The 20,860-nt window shown below is 37.4% G+C and overlaps 1 protein-coding gene across 1 annotated transcript in view; it reads right to left on the bottom strand.

Moving 5' to 3' along the window:
• Nucleotides 1–20,009, bottom strand: part of siah2l (seven in absentia homolog 2 (Drosophila)-like) — a 38,408-nt gene extending 18,399 nt beyond the window's left edge. Inside the window, exon 1 of the mRNA XM_077196902.1 lies at nucleotides 19,460–20,009. Coding sequence (XP_077053017.1) covers nucleotides 19,460–19,858 — 399 coding nt within the window. The 5' untranslated portion in view covers nucleotides 19,859–20,009. The remainder of the gene's footprint in view (nucleotides 1–19,459) is intronic.
• Nucleotides 20,010–20,860: the final 851 nt, after the last annotated feature.

Below are 20,860 nucleotides of genomic sequence, written 5' to 3'. Positions count from 1 at the left end.
CACAAAGTTGTCAAAGTGCTAAAGAAATCACAGACAACAAGACAATCAAATTTGTCATAAAGTGCCATAGAAATCACAGAACAAATGTTTAACATAACACTGAGTAACAATGTAATCACAGCTGAAAGTGTAAAGTGAAATATTAGAGTGTACTATTAAATCTAGCAACACTATAACTGCAGGAAGAGTGTTCATAAGAATTAAGAAATATAAGCTAAGGATATACGTGAGGTATCGGTCTTTGGTATCGGGGTATTTTTACGAGTACGAGTACAAGTACATGAGCTTGGTATCGGGCCCGATACCGATACTGGTATCGGTATCGGTGCATCCCTAGATATATGACTTGAATGCACACTCCGCGGAAGCAACAACCCTCCGCTTAGCGATGGGCGGTTCTTTGCCTTTACATTAAAATCATTTAATGCACAGCTAGCCGTAGATTTTACCGTTTATACTAGAGAGGTGCACGAATATTCGCCGTAAATGCACTGAATCCATGATAACTCTCGCAACTCGCGATGTTGTCGTCTGCCTTGCGAAGTTTGGAATTACTTGAAAATTATCTTACTAAATGATTTTACAAAATTGAACTTTTTATCAAATTAATTATTGAATCGGAGTTATAATATCATCACCACAATGAGAAATCATTTAAATAAAGGAATATTAGAATACTCGATTTTTTGAAAAATGCCCATCCCTAGTTTATACCATGGTAGTTTGCTAGCATTGACAAGTTAAGGCTGTTATTGACGTTTGCAACGCAAAATTTAAATGGAAGGTTTAAAGTGAATGGTGTTTTAAGTCAGCTACCACTCTAGCATTTTACAGATTTTTGTTGTGGAAAAAGTCTAAAATAACTTGAGTCACAGAGTTCCAGAAGCCAAAACTCTGATTTTATTGGAGACAAAAAAGCCAAGATGCCTGAGAATATCTGACCTTCAACCTATCAGTACTCGAAATTAAAAACAATGACAAAAGCCGATTTTCCACGGCCGAATGGTTTTATTATAGAAACAATGAAAATCATTTAAATAAATATTATTACTTCATCCCAATTAGTAGACCGGAACTAACTGCTATAATAAACATTTAAGAACATGGATGTGTATAATATTACAAACATACCCAAACTGTGGGACAGGCTAATCTGCAGTAGTAATCACTCGCCTTACAACAGGCACCAATTTCTGTCAAAGCTGTACCCCAAAGAGCTCAACAGAGAGGACCACCTGTCAATCAATCAACTGCAGCCCCCAACACCAAGTGCTCAAAGAGCCAAGCGAGACAGTGATGGGATGAGATTGGCAGCCTGCCAGTGTGTGCACCCTCCAAAACCATTCCAATTTCCATTTCCTGCACACACACACACAAACGCTAGAGAGAATACCAGCTCTTAACGCAGACATGAGCAGAATGTAAAGAGCTGAGGAACGTGGACATTTTAGGGTCGACAGAGTGTGAAATGTAAATGAGAGAGAGAGAGAGAGAGAGATAATGAATTAGGAGAAATGGCTTCCCCTCTCTGATTGGAAGCAGCAGTAAAAGACTTGGATACTTCCATGTCTGGCATTACACAAATTTATATTCTGCCACAAATCATTTAGTGTCAACACTTTTCATTACGCCGCCTGGCATGGCATATATAAGCCTGGCTATATTATAAACCACTGATGTGATATCTCAGCGCAATAAAACATTCATCCACAGGAGAACTAAAGGCCATGTAAAACTGCCTACATGTACACATGGGCTGTGTTAGAAATCATATATTACTCAACTATAGTCCACTTGAGGGAGTGAAAGAAGAAGCCAGAAGGGCTGAAGCTTTTGTGAAGTTTGCTCTTGCTGTTTAATAATTATTTGAAACTTAGCAAACTGGCAGCTCCAGTAGTAAGATGAAAATATTTATCTTGAACTCTGTCATGGAAACTAGCATGTATAACCCTTAATTAAACAGTTTAATCAATTAAAAAATAAATACATACTTTAGATTTATATTGAATGATATTACACTGTTGGACCATTGGTTTGCTAAATGGATGATGGATGATTCAGTCGCAGGCGCCATGTTCTGTCGAGACACTGGAATTAATTGCCGCAACTCACAGACAGTGCATTATGGGTATTCTCGAGATGTTAATGGTACATCAGTTGTACACTCATTGCGGTGCATTGTGGGATTGAATGAGTACACTTGATAACGTCAACTAAGTTTTCGGACACCGCTACAAATGGCTATTTCCTCAAATAGTGCCCTATTTAAGGCTATAGGGGGTGATTTTGGACAAAGCCATGGTGTAACAACAACATTTTACTAAACACATTCACAGCCATCATCAAAATATCATCAAATATAACAGATGTTGTTATTAGCCAAAAGATTATGACCAAATGGCTAATATGCTATACAGCGCCGACCTCCCGAGGCATGGACTCTATAAGACCCTTGAAGGCATCTTGTGGTCTCTGGCACCCAGATGTTAGAAGCAGATCCTTCAAGTCCTGTAGGTTTAGAGGTGGAGCCGCTGTTGATTAAACTTGTTTGTCCAGCACATCCTACAGATGCTCAATTGGATTGAGATCTGGTGAATTTGGAGAGGGGCAACAGCTTGAACTCTTCATTAAAACCATTGTCCTGAAGGGGTGTACCAAGGGGTGTACCTGGTCTGCAACAATGTTTAGGTAGTTAACACGTCAAATTTACGTCCACAAGAATGGTGGGACTCATGGTTTCCCAGCAGAATATTGCCCAGAGAATCACACTCCCTCAGCTGGCTTGTCATTGTTCCACAATACATGCGGGTGCCATCACTTCCACAGGTAAATGCGCACACGTACACACCTGCCCATGTGATGTAAAAGAAAACAGGACTCATCGAAAAAATTACGCATTTTCCACTGCCTCAAGGTCCAGTTCCAATCCGCACATGCCTTTTCAATGGTAGACAGGGGTCATCATATTCAGTTTGATTGGTCTGCGGCTACGAAGCCTCATATGCAGCAGTGCGCGATGAACTGTGTTGTGACACATTCTTCCCATAACCATCATTAAAATTTTGTGACTTGTGCCACAGTAGATTTTTCTATTGACTGGATAGCCTTCGTTGCCCTCGTGAATCGATGAGCCTTGGCCGCCTGACACCCTGTCGTCAGTTTGTGGTTTGTCCCTTCTCAGACCACTGTTGGTAAAGTCCCACCACTGCTGACCGGGAGCGACACACAAGCCTTGTCGTTACCTTGTCGACTGACCCAGTCGACTTGCCATAACAATTTGGCCCTAGTCAAAGTTCCTTAGATCTTTATTCCTGCTCATTTCTCCTGCATCCAACACGTTGATTATGAGAACTAATTGTTTACTTACCATCTAACCTATCCAGACATTAATAACGACACACATGTGACTGCTCATAATATTTTGGCTCATCACCATGCGTATATAGGACTGGACATTGACACATTTTTTGAAGGGGCAAGTGAAAATGTCACATGATCCTTCAGAAATCATTTTAAATAGTTTGAAAGAGTGTCACCTGACCCTTCAGAAATCATTTTAAATTGATTGATTTGGTCCTTATTAATAATAAATCGTACAACATTCCACCTCAGCCTGAACAAATATTACATGCCATGACAGGAAACCTACAAATCACTGGTTTGAAAATCTGTCTAGTGGCATGTCCAACCATCAATATCTTCTATTCCTCAAATCCTAATTGGGTAGAACAAGGTTAAATTGCACTTTCATTCAATTTGAGCCCCATTGTATGACAAACCTTGGTGTCCCCTCCAGTTTAGCCTCCTGGGAATCATTCAATTCAGGCACAATAGTCCAAGCTGCCCGTCTCTCATAGAGCTCTCGCTGCTCCAAATGGCCCCTTATTAAAAGGCTCCGTTAAGTGAATGTCCAAGTTACTAAGGAAGCAGCTGGATGGGGACAGAGACGGGCTGTAGAAGAAGGGCTACAAAGAAAAGATGATTGAAACAGAGACAATTGAGCCATCCCATTAATCTCGCCTGACTTCCTTTAACCATATTCACATAGAGGAACTAATCTGGGGAGGGAATATATTAAGCTATATATTTACAAAGTGGATTGGTGGGCCCTCACTTACCTTAAATCCATGGATGAGTTAAATAAGCTAAGTGCTCGCTAGTTTAATGGGATGAGGAAAGGTCACCCAGTAAGGGATTGATTACGGCTGGCTAAAGAGCTCATTGACTGCGCTATAATGGACATTAAACAAGCTTAAGCGATGAGGGACGAAGGTTAAACTCAATAAAATTCAGCAAACCGTCCAGATGCATATTTAACTCTACAGTTCAGAAGCTTTCTTTCAAATAAGAAACCATTGTTGAAACCATTTCCAAATGGCGAAAAATCAAATCACAATGTTTGACAAAGAGTTCACCCAAAAATAAAAATTCTGCTAATATTTACTCACCCTCATGTGGTTTCAAAACCATATGACTGACTGAATTCTGCTATTAAATGTTTCATTCATTTTTCCCACACAATGAAAGTCAATTAAGTCCAAAATAACAATGGTCTCCGACCTCCCTGTTGACTTTTCATTGTATGGAGGGGGTTTAGAACAACATGAGATGACAATAATAATTGGCCTACATTATTATTATTATTAATTACACATTTTAAATAATTTAAATCGTTGTTTTAATAACTTTGTCATAATTTAAAGTACACTTATTTTGATGTGACTAACATACTTAAGAACTAGATTATTTTAACTGTATTGTGTTAGCACTACATTTAGTCAATATATTCTAAATGTACTAAATTGCAACTCTCTTTACGAATGTGTAAATACAAATTTATGACAAAACCTTTTAATAGAAATTACACTAAAGTATATTTTTGTTTACCATAAATGCTTGTACATTCAGCAGTACACTTTAACCGTATTTCAACAGACAATAGAATTATGAAATTACATATAAAAAAGTACTTAAACCATACTCGAGAAAAAAAAACACACTTAAAGGGACTATGTGTAGTTTTTTAGGTATTTTATTATCTAAAATCAATATCTTTATTCATAAATATGTCCTTAATTGTGTACAAATACCTCTGCCAATTATCTGACTTATCCTCTTAAACGAAGAATTTATTATCTTTATATACATGTGACGGGTAGATCCACGGAGGCTTCCATGTCGTTCCGCCATCTTGAAAAACTATAATAGCAGAGAGGGTCAAAAAGTACTAGACCAACGCGTTTTCACAACGAGTTTTCGTTCAGAGTCAGTTTGACGCTGGTAACTGAAAGCAGCAGAAACGGAGGAGCAGAGCAGTGAGAGGCGCTTCATGGCCCCGGCAAGTTTAAAAGGCTGCATTGCACTGTTATTATTCATACTGTAATAACATTTGTTTGTTCGTTGTGTCAAATTGCAGTTTGTTTGAAATAACAAACCTGTTCACTCGAAGGAAAACTCGACGTGCTATTAGAAGACATCCTGTCATAGCTTTTTGGTACATAACAGCTACCGTAGATGCAACACGCATTTCAAAATGCGAGGCGCTGGAGAGCACAATTCGTTTGAATGCAAAATACAATTTCACCGCTAGATGGGAGAAATTCCTACTCAATGTCCCTTTAAGTTCAACTTATTTTATTTATCATAAGTTTCAACTAGAATGCAATTCCATTTATTTGTAAATGATATGCAATTAGATGTCCGAAAACTTAAGTATATTCTTATTTCCGTAATAAGTATTCTTTTTAAAGGCATGCCAAAGTGTGCTTTTTCACAAAGGTTTCCTTTAAAAGTTGTCACAAAGCTCAATTAACTTTTAAATGATTAATTGCTTTTTGTGTGGATCGTTGTATTCCATTACCCTGTCTGGATTCCACGATGGGCCATTTTCCTTGTGGGCAGTGAGCCATGATCGCTAGAGAGCCACTGGAAGGTTGCGCGCTTCGAGCAGAATCGTTCGCAAGGCAGATGTCGCATCATTAAACAGGCCGAGCAGAATGCGGTCAAGGATCGCTGCGTCCATCATTAATGTGCAGAAGAAGTGAGGAGTGACGCATCAGTGTGCCCACGGGGCAGATACAAAATGCTGCTGACATGGCACCAAAGGTCAATACTGTTTTCCATAGGCGTCCTCACATTGTACAGTGAGAGAGCGGGAGGAAGAATGAGCTTGGGTGCAATGCATTCCACTGCATCAGATAATCCAATTTGAAGTACAAGCTGAGGATGATATTGCTCAGCGCGTGATGAAAAGCAATTCTGTTCATATAATAAAGAGCTGCACAGAAATGTAACTGCTGTGCTTACGGGAATGTGCTATTACTTTGTTGTAAGTGGAGCAGGTAAATGCCTGAAACGGCAACCACATAACAAAAAACAAAACAAAACATGCTACTAGAACATGCGCTAGCTAGCTACTGTATAAGGTCTCAAGACTAACATGGCTGTTTTGGGAAGACTGAAACCAAAAAAAGGGATGATACTAGCCTATAATGCAGTCATATTTTGCATATTTTGTTCCAGGAAATGTTTGACAGTAAAGCTTAGAAATTGAGTGTGGGCTGCAGATGAAAATATACTGATATTAACAGCAATAACATTGAAAAGGTGTTCTTATAGAAGACATGTGGTGAGTAAACTATTTTTACTTTGTTACTGTATGACTTAAAGGGATAGTTCACCCAAAAATGAAAATTCTGTCATTAATTATCAGATCCGCAAGACTTTCACTCTTTTTAATCTTTTTAATGAAATCTAAGAGCTTTCTGTCCCTCCATTGACAGGCACTTTCAAGCCCTAGAAAAGTAAGTAAAGTCATCATAAATGTAATGTAATCCGCGTGACTCCAGTGGTTTAACCTCAGTTTTATGAAGCGACGAGAGTGTTTTTTTCCGCAAAAAACATAATTTACCACTTTATTTACAAAATATTAATCTCCAATGCCTGTTCATGCAACGATGTCTGCTGTCGTGTTAACACCACACACAGTATTTTTAATTGTGGTAATAAAAATAGACTTAAGTGAACAACAATAGCCTAGTAAATGAGGCTATATAATAACAATGAGACAATAATAATTGGTTCAAATAAAGTATCAAAAGCAAGTAATCGTATAGTTTTATTGAACAACATGGTTAAAAATACAAAATGTAACATACATAATATAAACAATCAACTCCTATACATTATGTATAATAACAAATGCCTGCAGTGGGCATCAACGGCCTGGTGTTGTTTCACTTTACAGCAGATCAAATCCTTGTTTAATATAGGCCAAACATTTCATTCAAATGTCCACTTAATCTTTAATATTTGGCCACTTGTTTTACGATGGAAATGATACAGCCACTGTAATTTCTTGGACAAGAACATGTGGACATCAATGCATGCAAACTCGAGCGAGGGGTTAAACTTTCGAAATCGTGACGGCCTACAGTTTGCATGTTTAGAAACATATTGATGTTTTCTCCTGTGTTGGCTTAGGTTTATAAAGGATTTACGTTAAAAATGAAGCACGTTGCAATCCCGGATGAATGTTATAAGCAACCCAAACTCAGTTTACAATACTTATATAAGAGTAGGCAAAAAGTACCCAGATGACTCACTACTGAAGTGTGCATATGATAGACACTTTGCTATCCCATGAGGCCACAGGAGAGGATTTATGAATGGCAGTGAAGCGACGCAACTGACACTGGTAGGTCACATCACCTAGGGCTGCAACAACTAATCGATAAAATCGATTATAATCGATTATGAAAATCGTTGTCAACGAATGTCATTATCGATTAGTTGGTCTGCTTACGTCACGGGGAGCGTTTACTGGTACGCACACACACACGCAAGGTCTCTCTCCCTCAGGCGCTCTGCCGAGCGCGCGCGCTACACGGTTTGGAGCAGTCTCTTCTGTCTGCATGCGCGCTCTTGCTTGCGCGCTCTAGATTTCGGGAGTTTGAACTAATTCGCGGACATCAGGGAGCCGCAATCAATATGCGGGAGACTCCCGGGACTTCCGGGATGTCTGTATTTTGTCTCGAGCATCAGGTTGTGCAATCAGTTCGCTCGCAACGTAAGTGATGGATTAAAATAGCGCTACCGCAGAAATAGGTTAAATTAAAACGGTGTTTACAAAGTGAAGCATTAAATACAAAGGCAGTTAATAACAGCAGCAGTAAAATATTGTTTTTTAGTCACTGTACTCAGTGGTTTTCAGCGAATGCTTGTGCACTAATGCATAATTTCTCCTGTCCTTTACTCAAGCCTGTTAGCTTGCTGGGTAACGTTACCTCCATTCCGTTCTCTTTTTATAGCATTTGTCTACTAAGTTTTAATTGTTTTTCAAACGCGATCTACTGCGGCTCTACGTTCACACAATTGTTTTCAGTCTTTCTATATTTATTTAATCAATTTATCCTTATATTATATTCTTTTATATATTATATATAATATATATTATATTCTTTATCCTTATATTCCTTATATATAATTAATTTTAAATAAAAATTAAATTAATTATATATTTTAGATGTTTTTAGTTTGTTTTTAGTTCAGATATTCACATCTGAACAACATGTCTGTGTAAATTTGTTTTAACAAAAATTGTGTTAAAACATAATATGTTGGATATCATTTTTTTAACAATAATCATGTTTGTCAACTTGCCATCAGCAATTATCATTAAAAACAATGCAAATATTGATATTAGTAAAACTCAATGTGTGGCTTTTGCACTTTTTAAAGTACACTTTTACACATAAATACCCTGATTTACGGTTTTATTTAGTTATAATAATAAAAAAATCTAATTTAATTTCTATCCGATTAATCGATTAATCGAAAAAATAATCGTCCGATTAATCGATTATCAAAATAATCGTTAGTTGCAGCCCTAATCAACTTGTAAATAGTGCATAATACTTAAACACATTCAACAAAGCTGCTGAGACACGCTCCATGCATATAAATGATAACAGCGCAACACTTTGCTGTGACACACAAAGCGCGTCAGATTTTATGCATTTCCAAAGCCACATTATTGGAAACCTAAACAAAAAGTAGTTCTTGTGGAGCAGCATTTACTGTGAACGGAGCTGCTTTGAGATGGAAGAAACTCGCTACCAGCACTCATGTAAACAGTAGGGATGCTCCGATTGATCGGACGCCGATCATGATCGGCCGATATTGGCTAAAAATAGATTGATCGGCGAACCCCAAAAGCGCCGATCAAAAAAGCCGATCACGTGACGTAAATTACTCGCGCGACTTTTTCCCACCTGCATGCGTGGCGCACGGGCACACAACAGCAGAGTGGAGCTTGGCAGTTACAACATGAGTTCCCCTTCACCGGAACTAATAGGGAGTCTCCCAACGGATTGAAGCGCTCGTCCGAGTGAAGACCGTGCACCGCGCGAGCCACAACAGAACGCGGTATCTGCGCCACTGATCGCTGCGGCAACGAGCACTTTGATCACTTGATAAAAAAAAAAAAAAAACATTTCAGCGCTAGATCGCCTCTTATTTAACTAATGAACAAAATGAATGCTCTGAGTTAACTGGAGATGTTTTTATTTATTTGTATTGGTACATTCGTGCCGCGAGATGTTTCAAAAGTGGTGGTGGTATTTTATTTTTTTTGATCTGACGTAGTTTGTTCCTCAACTACATCAGATTCAGATTCAGATTATTTTATTTAATGCCATGTCAGCATTCAAATTTATTTTCATGGCAAAAATTCAATTATAAAAATACAAATATCATATAAATACAATAAAACAAAACAAGAAGTAATTTTATACAATATATATTTTTAAATGAACATATGATAAAAAATCCAAAACCTTTTCAGGCATAATCTCATTAAATATGTTCTCAATGAAGTAACTTCATAAAAGAGCATTCTGCTCAACTACATCAGACGTTCATAATAATAACAGAAAAAAACTTGCCATAGTTTTGTCCTTTTATCAGTAGCCAGTTTTGGTGTAAGTTGTACATTTTGTTGCCAATTAGTAAATGTAGTGGGTGTATTAAGAGGCTACAATTTCCAAATATGCCTAAGTGTAACTTGATCCCCTCCCATTAGGCTGATCTGATGTGTGTTGGTCTGCCTGACCCCCCTTTGTTTGGAATAATTTAATGTTACTCTGCCTTATTTGGGAAAGCTGGCCTACAGTAGCCTTAAGACATCTCATTTTCTAAATACAATTAAATAAACACATTTCGACAAATAGTGCAAACTCTGCTAGATTATAGATAAAAGATTCCCATTCCCCTGCCATTCTGTGATCGGCAGATCATGATTTTGGTGATCGGTGATCGGCCCCAAAAATGCTGATGGGAGCATCTCTAGTAAACAGTGCTGTGATTCACTCTAAAACCTGCAGTGCAAATAATGAATCACCTCAAATATCGTCACGTTTTAATATCACACACCCCTACTAATCACAAGTATGACAAGTGCTGGTTAGTATAAATTTAAAAAATGGTTAATCGATCAGTACTTCTATACACAAGTACATTTAAAATAAAGTATTTTTTTGTCTTTTATTCATGTAAAATGGAAAAGTAGTACTTAATACTTTTAACTGAGTAATATTTGATTAGGGTATCTGTAGTTTTACTCAAGTATTTGATTTGTGTACTTGAGTAAAATAACAAAACTGTTTAACACTTAAGGCCTGGTTTCACAAACAGGGCATAGATTAAGCCAGCATTAGGCCTTAGTTTAATTAGGACGTTTAAGTAGCTTTTATAATCGTGCTCTAGAAAAAAACATTACTGGTGTGCATCTTGAGACAAATATATTCCTTAAATATTTCAGAGGAAGTTGCGTTCATTGAAATAGAGCTAAAACAGCTAACTTTGCATTCTTTCTGCTCTTTCCATATTGCTGTGCTGTATAATTGTGTTATTTATGCATATATTATATCATGGCACTTCCAAAAAATGAATAAATGCATATAATTGATGCCAATTTCTATACCCCCCCCCCCCCCCCCCCCCCCCCTCAAAAAACAGAGATCAGTGTTATCCAGATTGCTCTTTTCCAGGAGGGGCTTGACAACTGCAGTTTTAAGGGACTTTCGAAAAATCCCAAAAAGAAGTGAGGCGTTTACCACTTCTAGGAGATCTGCTTCTAAACAGTTTAACACACTTTTGAAAAAGATGTGGGAAGTGTGTCAAGGGCGCAGGTTGATGTTTTAAGGTGCTGTACTGTTTCTTCCAAAATGTTGCCATCGATTGCTTCGAAATCAGAGTAATTAGTAACTACTTTCTGAGGTTGCGGTCTGATCTGTCTGACCTCAGCGCAACTCAAGGATGTGCTGATCGCCTTTATGATATTATTGATTTTCTTAGAGGAGGAGGAGGAAGCAAACTCACTGCATTTGCTGTCTGAGAGCATTTCACTGGGAACGTGACTTGTTCTCTCTACAGTGGCAAAAAAAACAAATTGCTCAGTATCAGAATCTCTGCTAATGTGAACTTGTGCAGAAACAGGTGTTATAGTGCAGGAAATGTCGACAAACAACAATTTTACTTTATCGACCACACGTATCCTAGAAGTACAAAGAGTCCTACATTACCTCTGGCGAATGAATGTACAGATTGCCATTAAAAGCACTCTACGTTAACCTAACACTTCAGTCATCCTTTCTGCGTTCGGCCTCCAGATATACACAAAATCAGTCTTTCATTTCTGTCATTCTTTGCCCTCTGAAGTTCACACGTCAATATGCTGACCGTGTCCCTTCTCAACATCCCTGCAAACACACACATGCAGCTGCAGAGGGGCGAGCGACTTACCCCCTGAGCAACTCATCTGTGAAATTAATTACGGGCCGCTCACATTCATTCCTCCAATGATATGATGAAGGGGCCGCAGCTCTTACAGTAGGGGGAGGAAACGCGGTGCGCTAAAACGGCCTTTTGATCCACCTCTCAGCACAGCTCATGTGTGAAAACTGCAGATTCCTCATTAATCCTTCCATTTCTTTACTTAATTGACACTGAGTGCCTGGAGATCTCTGTGCATGAATGTGTGTGTGTGTGTGTGTGTGTGCATTTTGTATAATAATGCATGTGAAATATTTGTCTATATGTTTTATGATCAGCGGCATGTTTGGGTTTGTGTGCCTATATTTGAGAAAAAAAGAAGAAAGAGTTATGTAGCCAAAACATGTGCCACAAAAACAATATATGTTTTTTCAAACTATATGTACTATGGTACTGAAACAAATATCACAAAATATCTATATCTGTGTAGATATAGAGATCAGTATTATACAGATTGCTTAACAACAATATATATATATATATATATATATATATATATATATATATATATATATATATATATATATATATATATATATATATATATATATATATATATATTCAAATTTAGTGTGTGTGTTTGTGTGTATACTGTATATATATTATATATTAGGGCTGGGATAAATGATTATTTTTTAAACGATTAATCTAACGATTATTTTTTCGATGCATCGATTTATCTTACGAATCATTTCTCCAGTCCGATTCGATTTCGATTCGATTATCTCCTCCCAATTAATTGACTAATATCAGTTTATACATGTTGATTTACATATCTGAATGATAAAAACATGAATTCCATAATATTGCAATATTTGTTCATTGCTCATAATATATATATATATATATATATATATATATATATATGTATATGTATATTAGAGGTGGGCATAGATTAATTTTTTTAATCTAGATTAATCTCACTGGAATCTTGGAATTAATCTAGATTAAAATGGCTCATTTGAATTCTGCCGAAGGCATTCAGAAAAAAAGTGTGCTACCCAAATAATGACTAAAAGTAAGTCTTTGAGAATAGGTCGCCTCGCGTAGGGATGTGAACTTCTGCCAAAAATGCCATTCGACAATAGAGGAGCAAAAGTCGAATATCGTTCAAAAAAATATATAAAATAAAATAAATAAATAAAACGCACAATTACAATGACAGAAAGGGAGGCCAATTTCATCTTTAGCGATTTGTCATCAAACAAACTGTTTATTAATTGAACAAGTAACATGTTTTCGTCGTTTTTTTTAAACATAGTAACTTAGGCTGATTGGAAGAAGAAAAAAAACAATGCCCCCTGCGCAATGCACACACATTACCGCGGGATGGCGGGTGTTCATTTCATAAACTGTACACAATGGTAGCTTATTTATTTGGTAGCCTATAAATTAATGTATATGTCCAACGGATAATGTCATACTTTTTAGTAGTGCTATCGTGGCGTAATAATCTGTTTGGTTGTAAAATGTATCTGAATGAAATTAAATCGAATGTATCGTCCTGTGGAATCATTCATTCACAGACAGCTTACGAAGATGTTCAACTAATAAAGATCTTCATCGCTGGCAAAAAATATGATGCATTTGCAGATTTGCTTTCACTAGACTAAACTGTAGCTCTTGATGTTTTTAAATCTTCCTGTTACGACTCCGAGTCGAGTGTGATTGAACGCGCTTCAGTGATTCAGTGCGCGAGGACTGAACTGAACTGATTCACGAACCGATTTAGACAGAACTGCCAACTTGTTTGATGAAGTCTTTGAACAGAATCGACCCAAAAGAGTGATTGAGCATCGCTCATGCCCATAAAAAATTTGCGCAAAAATATAACGATATTCGAAAAAGCTATTTTATGATCCCAACCCAACTTTGAGAATAGATTAACGGCGATATTTTTTTTATCGCCCGATAAGAGTCTCACGTTAACGCAGCACGTTAACGCCGATAACGGCCCACCCCTAATATATATATATATATATATATATATATATATACACATACACACACACATATATATATATATATATATATATATATATATATATATATATATATATATATATATATATATATTGATTATATAAGACTTTCTAAAGAAATATTTGACAGTATTTTAATATTTACTACATTACATTTTTTGTAAGTTTCATATGAATAATTCCCAGTTATTTATTCCGCCATATTGGAGCGATCCGTGAACTTTCCAGAGCCAGTTGACTGAGCGTCTGCAACCGTAGGTAGACGCATTTATGAATATCTATATAAGAAATAGATTTCAGCAGATGATTTAGCTAAACTAACACAATGCAACAAGACGAAAGCGCCAGCTGACAAGACATTAAAACGTTAACACAGTAAAAGTACCAAAATAAAAACATGTAATTTGAGTTAATACAAAAACACAACCCAACTAATTCTCACCTATAAAATGTTATCCCATTTCTTCGGGATTTTAAATCTCGACGGTTTCACAACCAGAAGCTGCATGTTGTGGGAACATTGATTCTTATTTCTTACTGTAAGTGATGATACGCTGACCGTTGCAAGATGACAAGAGCACAGACGTGTCTGAGCTGATGGAGTGTGGCGTCTACGTATATCTATGCTGACAACAGCCAGCCAAGAGGAAACTTATAGAACAATACCAAAAATATCAAAATGACTGCCTGATGTTGTCCACATTCTCTAGGGTAAAGTATGGTAACGATGAAGATTTTTGCTAAGAATTATGTGAGAATAAATCTTGTAAACAAGAATATAAGAATCAAAAGCATGCACAAACTGATTTGCAAGGGCAGCAGAGCCTTTTGTGTCATGTACACAGATGCTTGGACGAGTATTTCACTCAGTGCTGCAATCCTTGAGACGCATGCGCAGTGGTGCACCAGTGTTCGCCACACTGTGGTGCTCTCCTAAACAGGGTTTGATGAGGATCATTACAAACCTCTAATTCGCTTTGCACCCGCCACTATTCATAGGGACATCAGCTTGTGTCTTAACAAACCCGCAGAACAGTCTGAAAATAGATTCACATGGCAAAATAAATGCCCAAGCCTTAGGGGACTAAGCGTATCCATGTCTAATCTGGCTACGAATGCCAGCCGGACACAGGGCCTGGTGTGTGAGGAAAGCATCTCATCTCAGTGACAGCTCTGAGGAACTGCTCTCTTCCTGCCAGACTCTCTGGGCCGAGCTTCAAACGGACATCCTACATCATGAGGTGTGCTGCTAAGACATCTGACGGGACACTACGACTGAGATCCAAGCCTTCCGTTTCCTTTTCCACTTCTCCCAAGGCGCATGTTTCTTATAAACCAAATAAATCATTTTTAGGAATGTGGAAAAGGGTATCTGCAGGGTTTTTGAAATTAAATGTATGGCGTTTAAGACCTTTCTTAAGACCTGTACGTATTCAATAACACGAGAATGAACCTCATTGGTTCTTGCAGAAGCTCAAACGTGCTGCGTAACACAAGGGGATATGCCATTTCTTGGATTTGGGTTCCAAATGGGGATGCAAGTAAACAGGTTAAGGTATTAGTTGTGTTGTTAAAGCTTATTTATAGTACTATTGAACTTGACACTATTTTCTCTCCCCTACTTATTTCTTAGCAAGTGTCAAAGAAGCCAGAGTCTCAAGTGTTGTATGCAATGGTGAGATTCATTAGCTAAAAAATAAAACAAAACCCAAAATAAACAATATAAAATTAACAGCGCCAGTATTGACTGCACATTCTACATTTATTTATTTGTCAGTTATGCTCAGGATGTGTTACCCACCAAATCCTCCACCATGGCGCCATCGTCCAGTCAGTTACCTCTCCATAGTCTCATCACATGATGAGTTAAATCTGACTCATGCTGCACTGTGCTATGAAACACAGCAGACACTTTTAGTTTATAAATGTAGCATCTGTTGTCCAATTGAACTACATAGTTTTTATTTCTATAAAAAAAAGATACATGACAGTGGGGGCAGTGCCACGGTGACCAAGTAATGTCATCAGTGTATGGCCGAACACATTGTAACAACAGTAACACTGACTAGCCTAGTCAATATTTGCTGTGGGCTGAATTAAAATGAAATTGAATTGCCATATGTGGCACTTATGGAACAGCAGAAATATAATGTTTACCCTGGTAACCCCTGTATACAAAGCAGCCACGCTTATTAAAATGGCCAATTTTTATTTGTTTTCATTTAGAACAGCATGCATCAATGCAAAGATAGCCATGAAATATTAAAAACAGTACCTAAATATATAAAACAGTACCTTATTATTTAGCTTATAGTACCTTATTTATTTTGACTTTACATTTTTTTAATCGTATTATTTTTACCCAAAAATCAAATTCTGTCATCTACTCACCCTCATGCCGTTCTAAACCTGTATGACTTTTATTAGCCTATGGAGAACACAAAGGAAGCTTTTTTGAGAATTTTTTTTGTTCATAAAAAGCAAGCGCATGGTAACCAAACTCTTCAAAATATCTTCTTTTGTCTTCCGCAGAAGAAAGTCATATAGTCATACCTCAAAAAGCATCTTAAAAAAAGGCAAATTTATGAGAAACATATTTCCTTGACCACTTGAAATAAAAAAGTACTATGGAAAATATACTATATAACTTTCAGGTCTCAATGTTACGGAAGAGGATTAGGGCCAAGCAATAATAAAAAAATAAAACCATCTCGAGATTAAAGTCATTATAATGCAAAATTAAACTCGTTAAATTTCGACGAAAAAAAGTCGAAATACAATCTTGAGAATAAACTCATTACATTTCTAGAATGAAGTTGTTGTGTTTCGAGAAAAAAAGTCGAAATAAAATGTAGAGAATAATGCATTCGATCAGTGTTCATTGCATAGCCTACTGATAGTGGACATGGCAGAGTTGGATCACTTAGTCGAGCTATATTTTAGACTTTCTTTCAGTAACAAAGAAATACTATCAACTTTAGGATGTTAGGATGAATGTGGCCTCAAATCGATCTCAAAATTTAACGCGTTCATTCTCACGATTATTTTGACTTTTTTCTCGAAATTTAACGAGTTTTTTCTCTAAACACAACGACTTTATTCTCGATATTTAATGAGTTTATTCTCAAGATTGTATTTCGAGTTTTTTTTCTCTCGAAATTTAACGAGTTTAATTTTGCATTACAATGACTTTAATCTCGAGATAGTTTTATTTTTTTATTATTGCTTGGCCCGAATCCTCTTCCGTACAATGTCCTCCCCAGTCCAAAAATACAATTTATTGACCCCCAAACTGCAATAAAAAATATTTATTATTTATTCCAAGAGCCAAAGAGAGAAAACTGTAGTAAAATTAATAGATTGCAATAAAAATGCCAGAAAGAGTTCACAACAACAGAGGTTTCTTTCATATATATGCTCTGTTAGTACAGAGCATTGAACAACTAACTGACAAAGCCCTTTGCTGAAACAACAGTGGAGAAAGCTTTACTTTCACCACAAATGTTGAGGCTTAGGCCTACTTTCCTTTACTGATGGCTTGTATCACTATCACAGACTCTAAAGTGCACTACATCACGTACCAGTTGCCATGTCCTGATTATAGCCACTGTAAGGAGGAAACATTACCCCAGGGAACAAGAGTAGTGATCAACTTTCAACCAGTGATAACATAGAGAATACAACTTTAATGTACTGATGATCTAATCAAGTAGTTTCAGGTCAGTCAAAAGAAAACTTTAAGCTCAAACTGCCTAAAAAGTTACAACACACTGCTGCAATGCTGCAGTGGTAAAAAAAATGTGAACTGATCTTAGGGTTTAATATGCTGTATCAAGAGCTAGAACTAATCCATAGTGAATTCAGATCTTTCTGGTGCAGTTTGATCATCAAATAAACAAAACCAAGTCACGGTTTTAATAAGACTTCTTATGTTTAAACAAAGCAATCAAACTTACTCCAGTAATTACCCTAGTAAAATATGACTGATCCTTGTCTGATCATGTTCAAATGATCCCTGATAATGTTTCAATAATCACATATGTTGTATGTTGTAGAATCAGAACTAGATACGGAATCGCAAACAAATCACCCGTTTGATTAATTCAGGCCCTCCAGTTTTTCAAAAATCAACAACATGTAGCTGTTTTTGCGATCCTCCATAATTTGCCATTATGAAAGACTAAATGATTGTTATTTTTCAGGGCTGTATGACTACATCTAGTGTCATAAATATAGTAAATGTGGTGGTATCTGAATTATAAAACAGCTCAAATTTTCCACAGAATTCTGGAAATAACACCAGTTATTGGTCAGTAGTTTGATGACAAAATCAGCAAAAAGAAAAAAAAAAGAAACAGAAAGGAGATTCAGGACATCTTGGTGGGACTGCTAGGTTTGCAAAAAAGTTTGAAAATGTTTTTGATTAATTTTGGTTCATTTGGACACTTCAGTCAAGAAACTAAGTCTGAAATCGCCCCCTATATACCCTTAAATTTGGCAGTATTTGAAGGAACAGCCATTTGTAGTGGTGTCCGAAACCATAGTGGACATTATTGAGTGCACTCATTCAATCCCACAATGCACCGCAATAACGAGTGTACAACTAATATCCACTCAACGACTGGAGAATAATGCACTGTCTGTGAGAGTCGTGTGCCAAATAGATATTCAAGTCAGACCAGAAGATGACGCCTTCGACTGAATCATCAATCCATCCATTTTCCAAACTGCTGGCTCAATGTGGCCACAGCGTAATATCATACAAGTATATATATTTTTTAACCGATTATTAAATTGTTTAACTAAGGTTTGAACAGTTTCCATGACAAAGTTCAAGATAAATATTTTCATTACAACTGGAGCTGCCAGTTTGCTTAGTTTCAAATGATTATTAAACAGGGAGCACAAACTATGCGAAAGCGGCAACCCCAAAATTCAGGCACTCCATGTCCGAATTCACTCACTAGTTTTCATTCACTCTCTCAAGTGAACTAGCCTATATTAGTGGACTAATGTAGGGAATAGTGAATGAGGGCACATCCTATATGACCCCCCCATGTCAAATTTTAAAGCTAAAGTGTAATTTCTGCGCCCCTAGCGTAACCAATCGGAAATACAAAAAAATAACAATGAATGTTCTCACACAGGTTTCCGAAACACTCCCCGCCTCCCTGCTTATCACTAGTTGAACAAAAAGATAGCCCCGCCCCCAAACACACGCCATTGGTTGAGACAATGTTGATACGACGGTTTTGGTAGGGATGCTCAAAATATAATTTTGAATTTTAGTGATATGAAATCCATTTAGGAACAACTGAATATGACGCTATAATAAAGAATAGTAGATAAAAGTATTTTAACAGACAAAATACACACTTCAGCTAGATATGTCACTTCAAATATAAGCGAAAGGTGACTGAAAATATGAATGAAGGAGAAGCGCTGCATGTTCTTGGCTTGATGTAATACACCTGTGGCATCTGAGCTTCAGTTACAGGATATGAGCACACTTTCTAAACTCATGGCTGCTGCCTGTGTGCCATCATCATACAGTACTGAATGAAACGACCTGGCAGGTAGTTAACTGGATTGGTTATTAAGAAAGTTGTGAATGCATTTCACCAGTGCTTCGGGGTTGTTCTTACCTTACAAGGAAACGGTAGATTAGATGCAACTTTTTCCATTGCCAAGTTCCTTATGCTCGGCGTAAGAGGGCCGCGACAGGTTGGACAACAGCTGAGCTTTTGCCGACACTGGTTACACACCAGATGCCCAGCCTGACACTGCAATATCGGAGGCAGCACATAGTCGAAACACACTGGGCATTCAAACAACGCTGTCAGTTCAGCTGACTGTCCCGGCAGGGCGACGGCTGGAAGGGTTACAGCGACCGCGGGAACAGTACCAGAGCCCGGGACAGAGCCAGAGACCCCTGCGGCGGCTGTGGCTGCGGCTGTTCCTCCAGAACCTCCATGCTTACTTCCTCCTGCTTTACCAGCTCCGAGTCCCCCAGCCGCACCACCCGTCGAGGACGGACGGCTCATGGCGAGGAGTGTAGATCTCTGATGGTTTAAAACCCAGACGAGTTCAAGCCCGAGATCCTCACCATGTACTCCCAACTGAAGAGAGACTCGGTTCCGAGCAGCCTCCAATCCCCCGCGGATACAACATGGCCGCCATAGTTTGAGAGCGAGTAACGATACTATTGGATGAAGGATGTTTGATTGACACTCTCTTCAGCCAATCACAGAGCTGCTCTTGACATTTACGTAAGAGTCTACGTGACTGGCTAGTGAAGTAAACAGCAAACAGTTGCACTACGGCACTTCGACACTATCGAAGGATGTTTCATCGTTTTATGCAATCAGAAGACTGACGCATTTTTAAAAAGATTAAAGCTAAATCATTAGAACTAAACAGAATGAAAAACAAAATGAGATATAAAGTCCTAATAAAAAGTTCTCACTGGACTATAAAATGGAAGGAACATATTTTATTAGCTCTATTAAAACCCCCTCCTATCTGGCTGAACAAAAACAGAACAAAAATGCACTTCAATTAACATGCTTGGGTTAACGTACACATATGACATATGAAATATGTGCAATGAGAATATATTTAAAAAACAAAAACTTAAAATGAGCTCAGCGTTTATTTTCAATCGTTCTCAATCTAGAAAAATACATTTCGAAATAAATATTTAATAATAGCTATTTTTTTATTATTTGCACATAAGATTTTGTTTCTATGTAACAAATGTTTTTCCGTTCTCGTTAGCTGCCTCTAAATTATATCAGTATAATATAATATACCATAAGCATATATCAGTCTCAGCATCCTGGAGTAAGAGCCCTTGTTTAACTGGCTCCCTCTGCTGGCATTTCATTGATTTCATAAGCACGTTACGTTTTATTTACACCTAATATTGAGTTTAAATTATCTAAATAATTAAACTGCCCTTCATTTATTAAACTGGCTCAGGGTGATCAAGATTTTTTGAACCACTAAATGAAGTCTGTGAAACATAAAAACAACAAAACACACAA

Source organism: Siphateles boraxobius, unplaced genomic scaffold, assembly GCF_051911475.1.
Source record: "Siphateles boraxobius isolate OS27281-9 unplaced genomic scaffold, OSU_SipBor_1 11, whole genome shotgun sequence".
Taxonomy (NCBI): Eukaryota; Metazoa; Chordata; class Actinopteri; order Cypriniformes; family Leuciscidae; genus Siphateles; species Siphateles boraxobius.
Note: the sequence above shows the minus strand (reverse complement) of the source record. Positions and strands in the feature narration are given on the sequence as shown.